This window comes from Episyrphus balteatus, chromosome 4 (genome assembly GCF_945859705.1).
Source record: "Episyrphus balteatus chromosome 4, idEpiBalt1.1, whole genome shotgun sequence".
Classification (NCBI taxonomy): Eukaryota; Metazoa; Arthropoda; class Insecta; order Diptera; family Syrphidae; genus Episyrphus; species Episyrphus balteatus.
The window spans coordinates 83,058,291-83,072,916 of record NC_079137.1 but is presented as its reverse complement, the minus strand read 5'-3'; the positions used below and the strand labels follow the sequence as shown (position 1 = coordinate 83,072,916).

The following is a 14,626-nucleotide window of genomic DNA, read 5'->3' as shown; positions in this document are numbered from 1 at the left end:
CCTTGTGTAGATTGCCTTTGATAGAATTTTAAATATATTCCGTCAAAAACTCGATAGCTAGTTTTTCACATTACCTTTTCTTTCTTTTTCACACTACACATTGGAAAACAAATGAAAGAATAAACATTGCAATTCTCTATGTAGGTTAAATATATTTAAATATATCTTTTTACATTTAGAAATGTTGTATTTTCATCATCTTACCTAAAAATATTTATCCACGTTTTTTTTTTAATTTTTTTTTTGTGTAATAATCTTGAAACTGAAACATGATTCTGGTTTTGCTACTTTTACTGTTTTCATCGGTATACATTTTCAATATGCAATCAGTTCTATTAAATACAAAAATGTCAACAAATTGAAGTGCGCATATCCAATAATAATAATTTTTTCTTTTAATAATTTGTGTTGTTTTTGTGTTGATCTTTCTTTTCATTTCTGTTGTTTTATTTTGTTTTGTTATTTTTCCTTGTGAATACAAATATTTTGATGTTAAATATATATTCTTGCATGTTTTAGGGTCTTGCTTGTACTTAAAATTCTACATACATATATAAATATTTTAATGTTCGTTTTTTTTACAAACTATTTAAATTTTTATTTAATCAAATTATAACTACATTTATCTGAAGTACATAATATTATGTTGTTATGCCAATTTATGATTTTAAATCACTTTCTATGAACTATATTCTTAAAGTGTGTATGTATGTAATTTTTTTTTAACTGATAAAAACATAAGCGAAATGCAAATAAACTATTTCATAATGATTATTAGTTTTTAAAATATTCACAATATTTTTTTTTTGTTGTTAATTTTTTTTTGTTTTATTAATTTTTTTTTTGAATTTTTTTTAACCAGACTGGTTTTTTTTTGTTTTAATTTTTTTAATCTTAAGAGTTTAACTAAGTGTAAGCCTAGTATTATGATAATAAGTTTTATTTATTTAAAATAATTTCTATTGAAAATAATTATAGAAGCCATTGGTGCCTTGACCAAGCTCTCTGATTGCAGCAAATGGATCCTTCTCGTCGCTTACTACATGTCCTTGGGACGAATGATGGAGTTGATGAAGCTGCGAGTTTGGAACGACATTCCCTTGACTCAGGACAGCTGCATACGTTGTGTTACGTGGCTCTCCATGATTATGCATTTGCATTTGGACTTGCTGCTGCTGTTGTTGTTGTTGCTGCTGTTGGGGATGCATTACTGAGATATGATGCTGCCGTGGTTGTTGAGGTATCGCTCGTTCATTTCTCATATCTAAATCATTTAGTTTTAATGGAAAGTTATTGTAGAATAACTTTTGAAATGAACTATTTTGATAGGCGGCAGCCGTAACTGACAAGTCGTTAGTTGAAGAGATGTTGAAGATAGTGTCAATAAGATTGCCGGAGGAGTGAATTTGATTACTGCTGCCGATGCCACTGTCCAAAAGATTGTCGGGAGTCGATGATGCAATAGAGTGAGCAGTTGACGAGGACGAATTCGAACCGTGATAGCTGGAGTTTCCATTGTTCATAACTTGCCGACGGTACAAAGGCACAGACTCAACTCGTGGTGTTGATGTGCCAGGGAGATCATTTCCCAACAAAAAATCTAAATGTACAAATTATTTTTTAAGTGCAATAATACAGAATTATGAAAATGGTGCAGGGTCAAAAGTTCACAGAGTTCACACACAAAAATTCAATTGTACGAAATTGTAAATAAAAAAATAATATAACAATACGAAAACGACACCTAAATATTTGTGTCAACGGCAATACAAACGCCATTTTGCTAATAACATCACATGGAACAAAACCAATTCCAACCCTTTAATAAAGTGTAGTGGTTATGCGTTTTTGTGATGACGAACTTAAACAAATAATACTACTAAATTGTACACAGTTGGATCAAGGACGATTGCGATGACTAATTTAAACAAATAATACTACCTAAATGTACACAGTTGCATCAAGGACGATCAAAGGAAGTGGTGGAAAAAATATTTAGAACTACAACTTATGTGAAGAGTCATAAGTTAGAGGGTTTTGTGACTATAGGTTAGGTTAGGTAAAAAATGGCTCTCAGGAAAACGACTGACACACTTAGACCACTTATTGGTGTGTTTGTGATACCATGATTTCGAAACGAACTTCTTCATTAATGAAAGATGAAGATGTAAGTATTAGTTAGATCGCTTGTACCTTCAAAAAAGTATTTGTCCAAGTATAATTTACGAACAAAAACAAATTTTTTTCAAAATTTTTTCTTAAATTTCATAAATTAATTGATGCCAAACGATTGTCTAGGAAATTCAAGGAAAACAAATTTTTGGGAGTGAGGGACAATCTTCCATAGTTCAAGCGATAGATGCAATTTTCTTATTAATTGACTTCAAACACAAAAAAAAAAATATTTGAACACAACGGCAACACCTACAATATTCAAATATACATTTTTTAAAAGCTAGAAGCTTAGTCATATATGTAAAATTAAAATTAAGTTAATTGAATGAACGGCTTTTGAAAGAATGGTAATTGAACTCAGATTTTTGAAAAAAAAATTATTGAAAAAATTTTAACATGTCGTTTTTAAACTTGGTCGTAATATAAAATGCATTTATTTTCAAATTTTTTTGGCCGCATTTATTATGATTTCAAATTATAAAAGGAAATGTCAATATGTATTACGGTTTATGAAAAAAATTAAAAAGTATTTCATTTTCGAAGAACTTTTTTTAATAAAAGTTTTGAAAAAAAATGTAACTTATTTTTTTTTTAAAGTTCAACATCTAAACATAAAATTATTTTTTATTCATTTAATAACCCTTACTCTTGAAAGTTAAATAGCAAAAATTTAAAGTCCTATTTACCACAGTCTTTGAGAAAATTAATTATTTCAATGCAAAAATTCAGTTTTAATCAAAAAAAATCATTGAAATTGAAGTATTTTTTCATTTTTTTTTTTTTCAAAAGTGTGATATATTTTATCTTTTTTGCTTCGAAATTCAACTGATAATATTTATGGCCAAAAATTTTTCTTAAATAAATTCATATTTTATTAGAAAAAGTTTGTAAAAAAGTCATTTTAAATTTTTCTAATAACATTTTTTTTTCAATTCTGAGTTTGAGGACCATTTTTTCAAAAAGTCTTGATTAAATTTAGTGGATTTAAATTTAAGAGATAAGAATGAGCTTCTGGCTTTTTAAAAATGTATTTTAAAATATTGTAGGTGTTGCCGTTGTTTTCAAAATATTTTTTTTGTGTTTGAGGTCAGAATGTTAGAAAATTGCATTTATCGATTAAACGATGGAAGATTGTCCCTTACTGCCTTTTATATATTTTCCTTAAATTACCTAGAGAATCTTTTGCTATCATTTGTTTTATGAAATTTAAGCAAAAAAAAATTTACGGCAACACCGGCAATTTTTAATCTATAGACTAAAGTATTTTTAATTACCTACGTTTGAAAAAAAAAATCGTCAAAATCAGAGCTGTTCGGCCGGGTTCCCTAATAATTTGCTTTAGTTACTCTACTATATGGGCTTTAACCAATTTTCAATTTTCCTCCCATACCAATTACAATTTGAACCGAAAACCTCATTGCATTTGAACTTAAGACCCTGCACCTATAAAAACATCTTACCATTGTTTCCAGCCATGACATTTTGTTGATTTGGAAAAAGTGGTGAGGGAGCTGTCTTTTGTTGTTGCAGAGCTAAAGGAAATTCTTTTCCAATCATATTAACACTGGGCTGCTGAATATTAACTGGATTGATATTTCCACTAGGCGCAATGTTAGAGTTTCCACTATTGTTCACACCCCCTCCATTACCACCACCACCAGCATTTCCAACCATTCCCAATATTTCTCGAAGAATCGGTTGGCTTATATCGTTGCCATTCATTAATGAATTGAATACCATATCGATTTGTTGATTGAAATTCATCGAAGGCTCAGTTGATGATGGCGGTGTGCCACCACGATTGGATAACATGACATTTGCTGGTGGTCCTGCGAATCCACCTGCAGATCTAGGCATAGAAACTGAGTGTTGCTGCTGTTGTGGTTGTTGCTGTTGTTGTTGTTGCTGCTGCTGGTGATGGTGTTGATGTTGTTGATTCTGTGATATCTGCATGGACAATTGTTGTTGTTGCTGTTGTTGGTTTGTTTGAAGAGATGGAACACTGTTGGGTTTTGAGTTATGCATTATCCCCATTGCCTGTCGCAGAATTTCAGTGAATTTGTTCGCCGACTCTTGACCATGAATTTCGAGAAGCTTTAGATACCACTTGTATTGGGATTCCTTTGGCTCAAAAGCCATTTCGTAGATAGTCATATTGGGCGGCAGAAGAGAACTGTATTCCTGAAAAGTTGGCATATGACTTGTTGGATTTTGCACAGCCGAAACTGTGGGCGGTGCTTGGAATAGAGATCCACCAATATTGACGGGAATATGTACGTTGTTTAAGAACTGAAAGTCTTTCTCCTTATGACCGCCACTGTTATTAGCGGCGATCAGACTATTCTGATGGTGCAAATTAAGAGGGACATTCGGACCTGGTCTAACGAACGGCTCAAGACCGGGACCCCCAGTTGCGGGACTGATGGGTCCATTGGAATATGAGTTGTTCAATCGATTATTCAGCAGAATCGGCTGGTTTATTGGGTTGTTGTAACCAATGTTGGCAGCCGGATTGGGATGCTGATACATGGACTTCTTTATAAAGCCTATGTCAGCATTTTGTCCACGAATTTGATTTTGCGACTGATTTTGAACTGCTAATGGTCCAGCGTTTGGCAGCTGATGCTGGGGAAGTGATTGAACACCTTGTTGACTGCGTGGTGCACTAGGCATTGTGATATTATGAGACGAATTTTGTTGCGGCAAAACAGAGTTTGGCATTTGGTTTGGGGGCCGATGGTTAGGGTTCGGTATACCTGATTTCGGAATTACTCCCCACGGATTGTTTTGTGGCGGTGGTCCCCACAAACTAGCATTCGGATTCTGATTTTGAGGTGGCTGAATGGGGGGCTGCTGCCCCGGATAGGTTGGTCGCATCATTTGGTTGGGGATGTTAGCATTTGATTGTTGTTGTTGCGGCGGTTGTTGTTGGGGCCAAATCATGTAAGGGGGAAATTGTTGTTGTGACTGTGGTATGTGCGTTGGTGGCCGATTTTGGGCTTGCATGCTAAACGTTGGATTGTGTTGCGGTGGACCTATTGGTCGCATAGGAATGTTGCCATGATGAAACTGGTTGTGGTGTGCAGATTTTGCAACTTGAGCCATCTGAGATTGGTTCAACATAGCATAGGGACCACCTAAATTACCGTACATGGAAGGAATTTGATTATTTGGTTGATGATGTGCGCCGGCTATGCTATGCTGGTTACTGGCACCTAGTAAATACATTGCTGTCTGGTCGCGCAAATAGGCTTCCGGTTGCAGAGCACGCGGTATAAATTCAGGAGCTAGAGGATTAAGTACATAACTGCGCTTTAATTCAACCCCATCGAGCTGTGAACGCAAATACGACCATGTTATTCCGAAGAGGGATTTATTTTCATTGCATATTTCAATGAATCGTTCCCACACCTTACGACATCGACCTATCGAGCACAAAGCCACTGGATCTCCTACTACGGCTACAAGACTTTGTGCTCGTGTAATAGCAGTATTAAGCAATTTCGAATTACTCAGAAAGCCATAATCGGCATCGTCACTCACTGATGAGCTAGAAGAACTGCTATTGGGCATGCAAGTGCGGCGAGTTCGAACTGTAGACAAAAATATTGCCCGAAATTGCTTGCCCTGTACATTTAGCACTCGCTCTACTGATATTCCACCCATCCGCCGCTTACGAAGCTCTGATCTTATTCGAAAAACCTGATCAGCATATGGAGTCATGATGCCAATGCTAGCATCATTCATCTTTCCCCAAGAACTTGGCCATTTTTTTCGCAATTCGCACACACGCTCAACTACCTCATACACCTCCGAGTTGTTGTAAAAAGCTGTTGAATTTTTATCTTGAACGTCTTCACCTCTAGTTGTAAAGAATGTTAACGGGTAGAATCGATCATGACGAGGTTGCTTGCCAGATGCTATAAGTTTTTGTTCGTAGAAAAGCTCTGATGTAAACTTGATAATGGCTTCGTGAGCTCTGTAGTTTTCACAGAGCAAGATTTTACAAGGAAAATTCGACGGATAATGATCGTACAAACGTTCTAGCAGAGAAATATGAAGCTTACGTTCTTTCGCAAAATTCGAAAAGAGTTCCGGACTCATTTGCATATGATCTCCAGCTAAAACAATACGCGTACTTTCATTAGCCAATGCTAGGGGCATAATTGCTTCGCATTCCATGGCTTGAGCAGCTTCATCAAGAAATATATGCGTAAAGTAGCCTTTGGGTAGGCCCAATGTTGAAAGCTCCATCGATATACTCAGTGTGACAACAACAATCCGATGTTTCATAATGTCTTCCACGGTTGGGCGTCTAAAGTTGCCTGCTCCATCTGTTATGCAGTACTATGGAAAATAAAACAAAAAATCAAAATGATAAATCGAAGATCGAAAAGAAAGAAAACAAAATCTTACCTTCTGAACAACACTGTTAACCGTAGCGACCCAACGTTTGTGGTAGTACACTCTCAAAGGTTTAGCTTCCTCCATTCCACTCTCTATCCATGGATGCAGGTATTCTTTAATATAGAGATCAGCAGCAGAATTGGAATGCGTACATATTAAAATCTTTGCTTCTGGCTGTGTTAATAGCTGCTTTATAGCCTGTGCAAGTGTGTACGTTTTTCCAGTTCCAAATGGTCCAATTAAGAGAATTGGTGGCAGTTTAACGCCCAATTGTGTCGTTATAGCATTCACTGCTTCCCTTTGCTTCGCATTAAGCCGAAGATCACTCGATTCTGACCATTGTTTCTTCGGCGTCCACGGAATATTCGGTTCAATTTCTGTATCTGGGAAAATTATTTTGAAATCCGTTATTTTGTCCACAGCATTGTGCCATTCGCAATAGGGAAGGCGATTTAATTGAAACTGAATATCAACTTCGGCATCTGTATCAGCTTTGAGACCCATGTTCTCTACACACTTGGCCGATAGCTTCAGGTAGATTACATTTTTGCCTTTATCCTCAATGACTGCCTCAAAGACGTCACGTTTCTTGTTCGCTTCTTTAATTTCGTTGCTTTGCAGTGCCGAAATGTGCACACTCGAGCAGTTCGATAGAATCAAGCGTCCTGCCGATGTATCTTCTGAAATATCTTTCCCCAATGTCATTAGAGCAAACAGCTCGCCAGACAACGAATACTTCGCTGTACTAGTCGCCATTCCAGCTGGTGTTAAGATGTAATTGGAAGTTATCTTTAATTTTGTAGTAAGATTGTAGCGTGCAATCTGTTCGTAACGCGCAATTTCTTCTACATAGAGTAATTCGTGTATACGAGAACTGTAGTTGTTTTGGGTAAGTCGTCTCTCTACGATTGTCGATTGTGTTAGCGTAAAGGTAGCGGCTCGTGGACATGGATAACGCTCAAGCATATCCTTTTCATGCTTTAAATCACTCAAAAACGCTTCAGTTTTGAGATGTGTTCCAATTGTCGTTTCGAATTTGACTAAATTCGCATTCGAATCATCCCATCTAGCTGAAGACGAATTAATAATGTCCTTTTTGATTTCTTCTATTTTTTCTGCATCGCCAACTGGAACAACATCTACACAAAGATGCTTTACCAATAATGGTTCTGAGCCAAAATCAAAGCATACAGATTGACGGAAAGTACCATATATATCTGTGTTGAATTCAATTGTTATCTTTTGTTCAAAGCGTTGCGAGAAATCAGTAACAGAGTTAGTTATGTTTTTATCACTTAACGTTGACGCGGCAACCCATTCCTGGTCGGATTTCAGATCAAAAGGTTTTCTGTCTGCCGAGATGATAGACTTAATTGCAAAATGATTGCGGTGTGCATCTTGCAAAAGTGCTACAGCTTTCAATGGTTTCGCAGATTTTATTACGAAAATCCATTCACGTTTCGATGATTTTGAACTTATGCTTGTGACAAGTTCATTGTTGCAAACATCCTCAACTTCATCGACCTTTTCACGCATAATGCGATCCGGACTAGTTGCTTGTATCCATTTTTCGAGTATTTCCTCTGTGTAGCTTTTGCCATAGAGCTCCTTTTCGCAGGCTCTTTGTAATCGCATTCTGCGATATTCGAACCTCTCTTTCCATTCATTTAGCTCTTCTAAGCCGTGAGCTTCGACACACTGGTTTCCGTAATGACATGATTGCGATTCTGAAAAACTTTCACACAAAATGTACGTGTCCAATGCAAAGCCGCGGGGAGGTGGTCGCCACTTCCAATCACGACCTTCAAGCAATTAATTCAACAAATTAATAAATTATTAAAAAAAAAAATATTTATATAAATTATTTACCTTGGTCAGACATGATAACATTCTGATGGTTTTCTGTTTGACAATGTTGACGCAATTCATTTTTGCTCAAACACGAAATCGCACAATATGAGCATGAAATTGTTCCATCACTGTTTTCGATTTTAATATTATCCAGCATTTCTGAGGTCTTTTGAATGATGGCTGTGCTAGCAGCATTCAGAGAACCTGCAGCGCTGTTGCTGCTATTGCTGCTGCAACTGCTGCTGCTATTATTGACGACTCCATTGTGGCTACTATTTTCGCGCTTTTTAAGTCCTTTATTGCTCAGCAGTTTGCTGAACTTGTCCAATGGCAAATTGTTAGTTGCCCAATGATCGAGTTTGGTGTCAAGCATGGACATCTCATCGTCCAAACGCGATGATGGAATCTTTTGATTGGCCTTTTGTCCACTCACCATTTGTATTATAGTTCGGTACCTCTCTATTGTTTTGGATATATCCGCAAAGCTGGGCTGACCTGATATTTCACTTATCCATTCCTTTGCTATTTGCTCAGCTTCCTGCAGTTTTTTGGTGGCAAATTAAATAAGTTAGAAATACGAATGAATATTGTATTTTTGTATTATTACCGTAAATTTTTTGAGTTTGCACAGGGAATGAATCAACCATCTTCGAGTTCTTGAAACACTGGCTATACAGTCATTTTGATCAGCAGCTAGTAAGGTAAGCACCCTGCGGGCATCTGTTAGACAATTTTCATATTTTGCTAGTTCAAGTAGACATTCGCAACGCCCAAGCAGACATGCAATTTGTCTATCTTTCTGCGACTTGGTTAAGGCAGCATTCGAACCAGATATTTGGGCAAGTATTTGGTCGTAAAGAGCGATAGCACGCGACCAATTACGCCTACGCACCATGTCGTGCGCCTGCATTTCTTTTTCTGCCATTTTTATTTTAAGTACGATTTTTTTTAAAGGAAAATCGTATTCTAAATTGAAAACGAGCAATTAATGTTATAATATCGTTAATGGATTAGTTTGCACTTACATTTCAAAGTTTGCCCACCAAAATTTTGTATTCGATGGGCTATTGTATGCTAAATAAGTGACGGCTTTTTAGGTTTTAATATGTTATCTAAAAAAAATATGTTTTTATAAAAAAGAAAAATTATATTTTGGCAAAACGATTATAGCTTTTGTTTAGACACAAAAAATAGACAAATAAAAAAAACTGCAAGTAATTAAGATTTAACAATCTAAAAGTAGAAGAATTCTATAAATTTTACTGGAAATCTCAGACAAGAATGAAAAATGCTCTTCTGGTTTGGTTAAATGGGAGGATCTGGTAAATACCGATGAAGCTGACAAACAAGCCACTATAAATGAGTTACCCACTAAAGACTTGTTAACTGTTCAAAGCCAATTAGAGACCTCAGTCTTTATATTTGCAATAAAAATATATTAGCAATTTGAGGTGAGCGAATCTTAGGTTATGACCACTCAACCTTCACACGAAATATTTACAGTCAAATGCGTCCTGCAAAATATTTGTATATGGTCTCTGCAGTTGTATGAGGATGAATATAGCTGGCTCTTTAAACTAAACCTTATCTTTGAAACAAGAGCAACTGCATTTTTGGTGGTATTATAAACGCATTTGTTATCTATTTTTAAAACGAATCAACAGGCCTTGATTCTGAACTGTACTTTCCTGAACAATTCACTTATAGCATAGTCCTGCAAATAGCCATAGGTGTGTTTTTTTAAATTTTCGAACTTATCGCGGTTTACTTTTGTTTTTTTTTTTTTAAACGAAGCAATTGATTAAAATATTTTCCCGTCATTTCCGTCATTACATAAAAAAACAAAAACAAAAATAAAACGAAGTTGTGCTGTTTTGACCAAACACTTATTTAAATTTTTGATTGGTCAAAACAGCACAAGTTGGAGTTATGCCGTTATGATCAAACATTATTTAAGAAAAAGTGTGGTTAGGACCATTGAATATCTTTGAAACTATTTAACTTAGAGTTATGCTGTTAATACCTAACGAAAATAGATTTTTTTTACTTAACTCATTTTCGAAAAAAGTTGACTTATGCTGTTATGATCAAACTCCATAGAAAACAATAGCAATGATAAAAAAACACAGCTAATATGCTATAATATTAAGATGAAAATTGAATCTATCATATCCATGACTTTGACAACAGAATTACTTTCTCAGGAAGATGGAGTTGGTTTTTTAAACCACAATGCCTTAAACAAGCCCGATAAGCCGGGAAAAGAAATGCATCGCGATGGGAGGCTCAGCACGTATTAAGCTTAGGAAGAAAAAGATTTTGTCTGTAACGAAAAATTTAACGAACTCTTTTACAAAAGCAAGAAGCAAGTGCAGGTGCTAAAGACGAAGGGAACAGGAAGAAATCAACAAAATTATTCCAGCAGCAGATTAAGAAAACAAAATTCGGAAAAGCAACTTTTAATCTGGTTTTTAATAGTGATGAAGTCATCATTAAAGCCTAGTACGCTGCTGAAGCGAAACGAAAAAAATTGAAGTCTCCGAAGTCAACAGCGAACATGTTAACGAAAAAATACCGTCGGGTATTATAGCAAAGTAAAAATAATCAAGAAAAAACACCAGAAAATAGCTTTAAAAGCAAAAACAAATTTAATTTCGTTCAAGATTTCGTTAACGAAATTTTGTATGGAAGATTTCGTTTCGCTTCAGCTGCGTACTAGTACTAGGCTTAAAGCAGAAAGCAGTTACAGTTACTTGATTATACATGATGAGCTCCGACTTTCGAACCCAAATTAGATTAGGTTAGTTACTTCAAAGTCAAAAGGACAGAAAACAGCTATTGGTGGTAGTACGGAGAACTCATCTGCAAAATATGGTCGAAGGAGCACATCGTCCCGTTTCTGCTTGAAGTTCGTAAGTATATTTTTCTTCTGTTAAACATTACTACAAAACTTAAAGAAAGAATAGATACAAATGTTTTAGTTTAGAAACAACTCAATCAATATTTCTTAAACATTAACTTGATTTTCTTTTGTTCAATTAATATTTTTTTATTTTTGAGGAAAATGTATACTTTCTTTTAAGAACTGAACAAAATGTGCTGTGTAGATTCGTGGTTCAGGCAGAACGATATCCGACGAGTGGAACCTGATTCACAAAAAAGCAAATTATACCCAAAGTTATAAAGCCACTAATCTTTTGAACATCGCTTTCAAGGTTTGAAGTGGCTTACTGAAAATCCAATTGGATCTTACAATTGAATCGTTTATTTTCAAAACAGTTGCTCAAAAAAAGTTTCTGACAACATATTGTACGTATATAACCAGTTTTTTCTTTACTTTAAATAAAAATATTATCCTTAAATAATAAAGTATCTATTAATTAAGATTTGAATTCGTAAGAATAAATAATATCATCTCTTTTATGTGTGAGACAAAAAATATTCAAAATGGACTTATCATGTTTTGAAAATAAACGATTCAATTCGATTCCAGGAAAATTCAGAAATATAAACATTCAAACTGCGACTTATCCTCATAAAGCACATTCTGGCAATAACTAGTCATTTCATATAACAGAGTTGGCCGAACGTGACTATCAAGAGGTAAAACTTTGATGTGGTAAAGCAATGTTTCATTAGCTTGTTCCTTTGGGAGGTGGCAAAGTACTACTTACTAGTGATTTTCAATGGAACGCACTTTCACCGAACCATTGCAATTTCCATCTTCTAGATTATCTACTCATGAGTAAACTACCACCTCCAAAGGAACGGGTCTATTGCTTACGGCTTTAAACTAGATAACTGACAATAGTACAGAAATTTAACGTAACTCTATTCACCTTTCTTTTGGAATGAGAAAGCAATTGAAGTGTAAATCTCTATTTCCAAGAGCCAATATAACGTTTTTTTTTTGCCTTAGGGCGGTTTGGATCTACAGTTAGCAAAATTCCTGGTGAAAACAATAAAACCACGATCTATACAACCTGTTTAACACATATTCCTGGCATTAAAGATACTAAATAAACATTTACAATGAGAACGCCTGGGACCTCGACCCTACAACCCAAGTCTTCAAAGCCAGACAGAGAAGTAGCTCATCTCCAATGGTTGAAGACGATCTATATTGACTTATGTTTGAAATAAGAGACGACTGAGTGCAGAGCCAATCCACTGGAAGAACCGATTGAATGCGGCCTTGACGCATACAGCGCTCTAATGGCATCATAAGTAAATCATAAACAAGTAATAAGAAAGTACGTGTATGCACGTAATGCAATGGACAAGTACTTAAGTTGTCAATTTATTTCATATATTTTTTCGAATTAGTAAGTATGACAAAATGTATATAGTCTGGAATCTAGATGCCATTGTAGTTATGGATACTCAATAAGAAAATATGGTAAACCCATCTTTGGGCTATGCAACTTTATTGAGCTATTTCGAAACAAAACCATACACAAATTATTTTGAAATGGAAACCGTGGATATACATTTTTTTGTAGGTTTTATTGAAAAGTGCAACTAAATTAAAAAAAAAAGTTCGCAAAACCAAAGTAAGGTTAAAAATACTCAACAAGAAGATAGAAGAACTGTCAACAGATTCCTATATTCATCGGTAAATTTTGTGCAATTGTGCCACACACAGCTGTCATTTGCAATCACAATTTTCTCTATCACAAAGTTTTTATTTTTCAGGGAATAAATTTGGTTTTTTCGGGGAAACTTTTTGTGTTTGTTGTAGGTGGAGATGTTGGAAAAACACTCACCATTATTTTAGGGCTAAATAAATGATCTAAATATCACCATTTTACATTTTTCAAGTAAGCTTCACGGGTGGATTGCAAACAATTTGACAAAAACACTTCTTTGCTATTTCTTCCTTCATTGTTGTTTTTGTATTATAAAGGAAGACAAAAATGGCCGACAAAAAAACAAATCGGTTCAATTTGACTTTCATATTTGTAAGCGGGCTGTGTTCGTGGAGTCGGATACAGTCGGTAACGAAGTGCTGACAAAATATATGTGTTAGTTTCATTTCCACGAAGATAGGAATTATTCTTGACAATAATAATTATTCACATTTATAATTTGAAAATAAGTTTGAAATGTTTTTACTTTTGCTCTTGGCAAATTAATTACAAATTTGTAAAAGCAAATAATTTTGCACCCAAAAAATAAAAGGTTTAGTATCATTGCAAAATCGAAAAATTGAAACTATCATAACAAAATGCACAAAATACACGCACTAAAATTTCGAAGTTATTTTATATTTTCTGCTATCCCAACTAACAGTTTTGATTCTATAAAGCTTTACAGCATTGACCTACTATATATGGACTGCTAGTCGTTTAACTTTTCCATACAAAAATTGAAAAAAAAAAAATGATTCCACTTCTTTCTAGCTCTACTAGCGGTATAACTTTAGACGGCGAAAAGAGGAAATTTTTAACGAGTGACATCGGTTGTCGAAAGCACTGACTTAATATATATGGACTGCTAGAAGCATATTCAGGTTGGTTCCATTTGTTTCTTCGCGATACTAGCGCCCTAAAAAAAAAGCGGAGAATAAGTGCAACATTTTTGATGAAGTGCGAAAGGAACAAATATAGAAAAACAGAGAAAGCACTACCTTTTAACGACAGATGTCATTTACTAAAAGTTTCCTCTTTTCGCCGTCTAATGTTATACTGCTAGTAGAGCTAGAAAGATGTGGAATCATTTTTTTTTCAATTTTTGTATGGAAAAGTCAAACGACTAGCAGTCCATATATAGTAGGTCAATGGTCGAAAGGTAGTGCTTTCTCTGTTTTTCTTTATTTGTTCCCTTCGCACTTCGCAAAACATAAACAAACATGGCGGTGTGGCTTTTTTCTTCTGTTTTTTTTTTTATTTATCTCGTTTGAGTGGTGTAATACTTAAAATAAATTAATATTTTATGAACAAAATAATAAAAAAAAGTGTTTCAAAAACAATACAAAGTAATTTTTATATTTTTCGTTTCTTGATTTTTTATTTTTCAATTTGTGTTTACATCTTTTGATGAACAAAACAAACTACAAACATGGCTGTGTGGCTTTTTTTTGTGTGTTTTAATTTAAATATCGATTGTCAAAATGTTGCACTTATTCTCTGCTTTTGGTTAGGGTGCTAGTATCGGCAAGAAACAAGTGGAACCAACCTTAGCTGACTTCTAG

The 14,626-nt window shown here is 34.8% G+C and overlaps 1 protein-coding gene across 1 annotated transcript; it reads right to left on the bottom strand.

Annotated features, from left to right (window-relative positions):
* Positions 1-161: 161 nt before the first annotated feature.
* On the bottom strand, positions 162-13,332 carry LOC129919827 (probable helicase with zinc finger domain). Its single transcript, XM_056000900.1, has 7 exons — positions 13,200-13,332; positions 9,459-9,545; positions 9,041-9,399; positions 8,452-8,971; positions 6,592-8,384; positions 3,636-6,522; positions 162-1,600 (listed from the first exon to the last, which is right to left on the bottom strand). The coding sequence occupies exons 3-7, from the start codon at positions 9,356-9,358 to the stop codon at positions 960-962; spliced, it is 6,159 nt and encodes a 2,052-aa protein (XP_055856875.1). The 5' UTR covers positions 9,359-9,399; positions 9,459-9,545; positions 13,200-13,332; the 3' UTR covers positions 162-959.
* Positions 13,333-14,626: the final 1,294 nt, after the last annotated feature.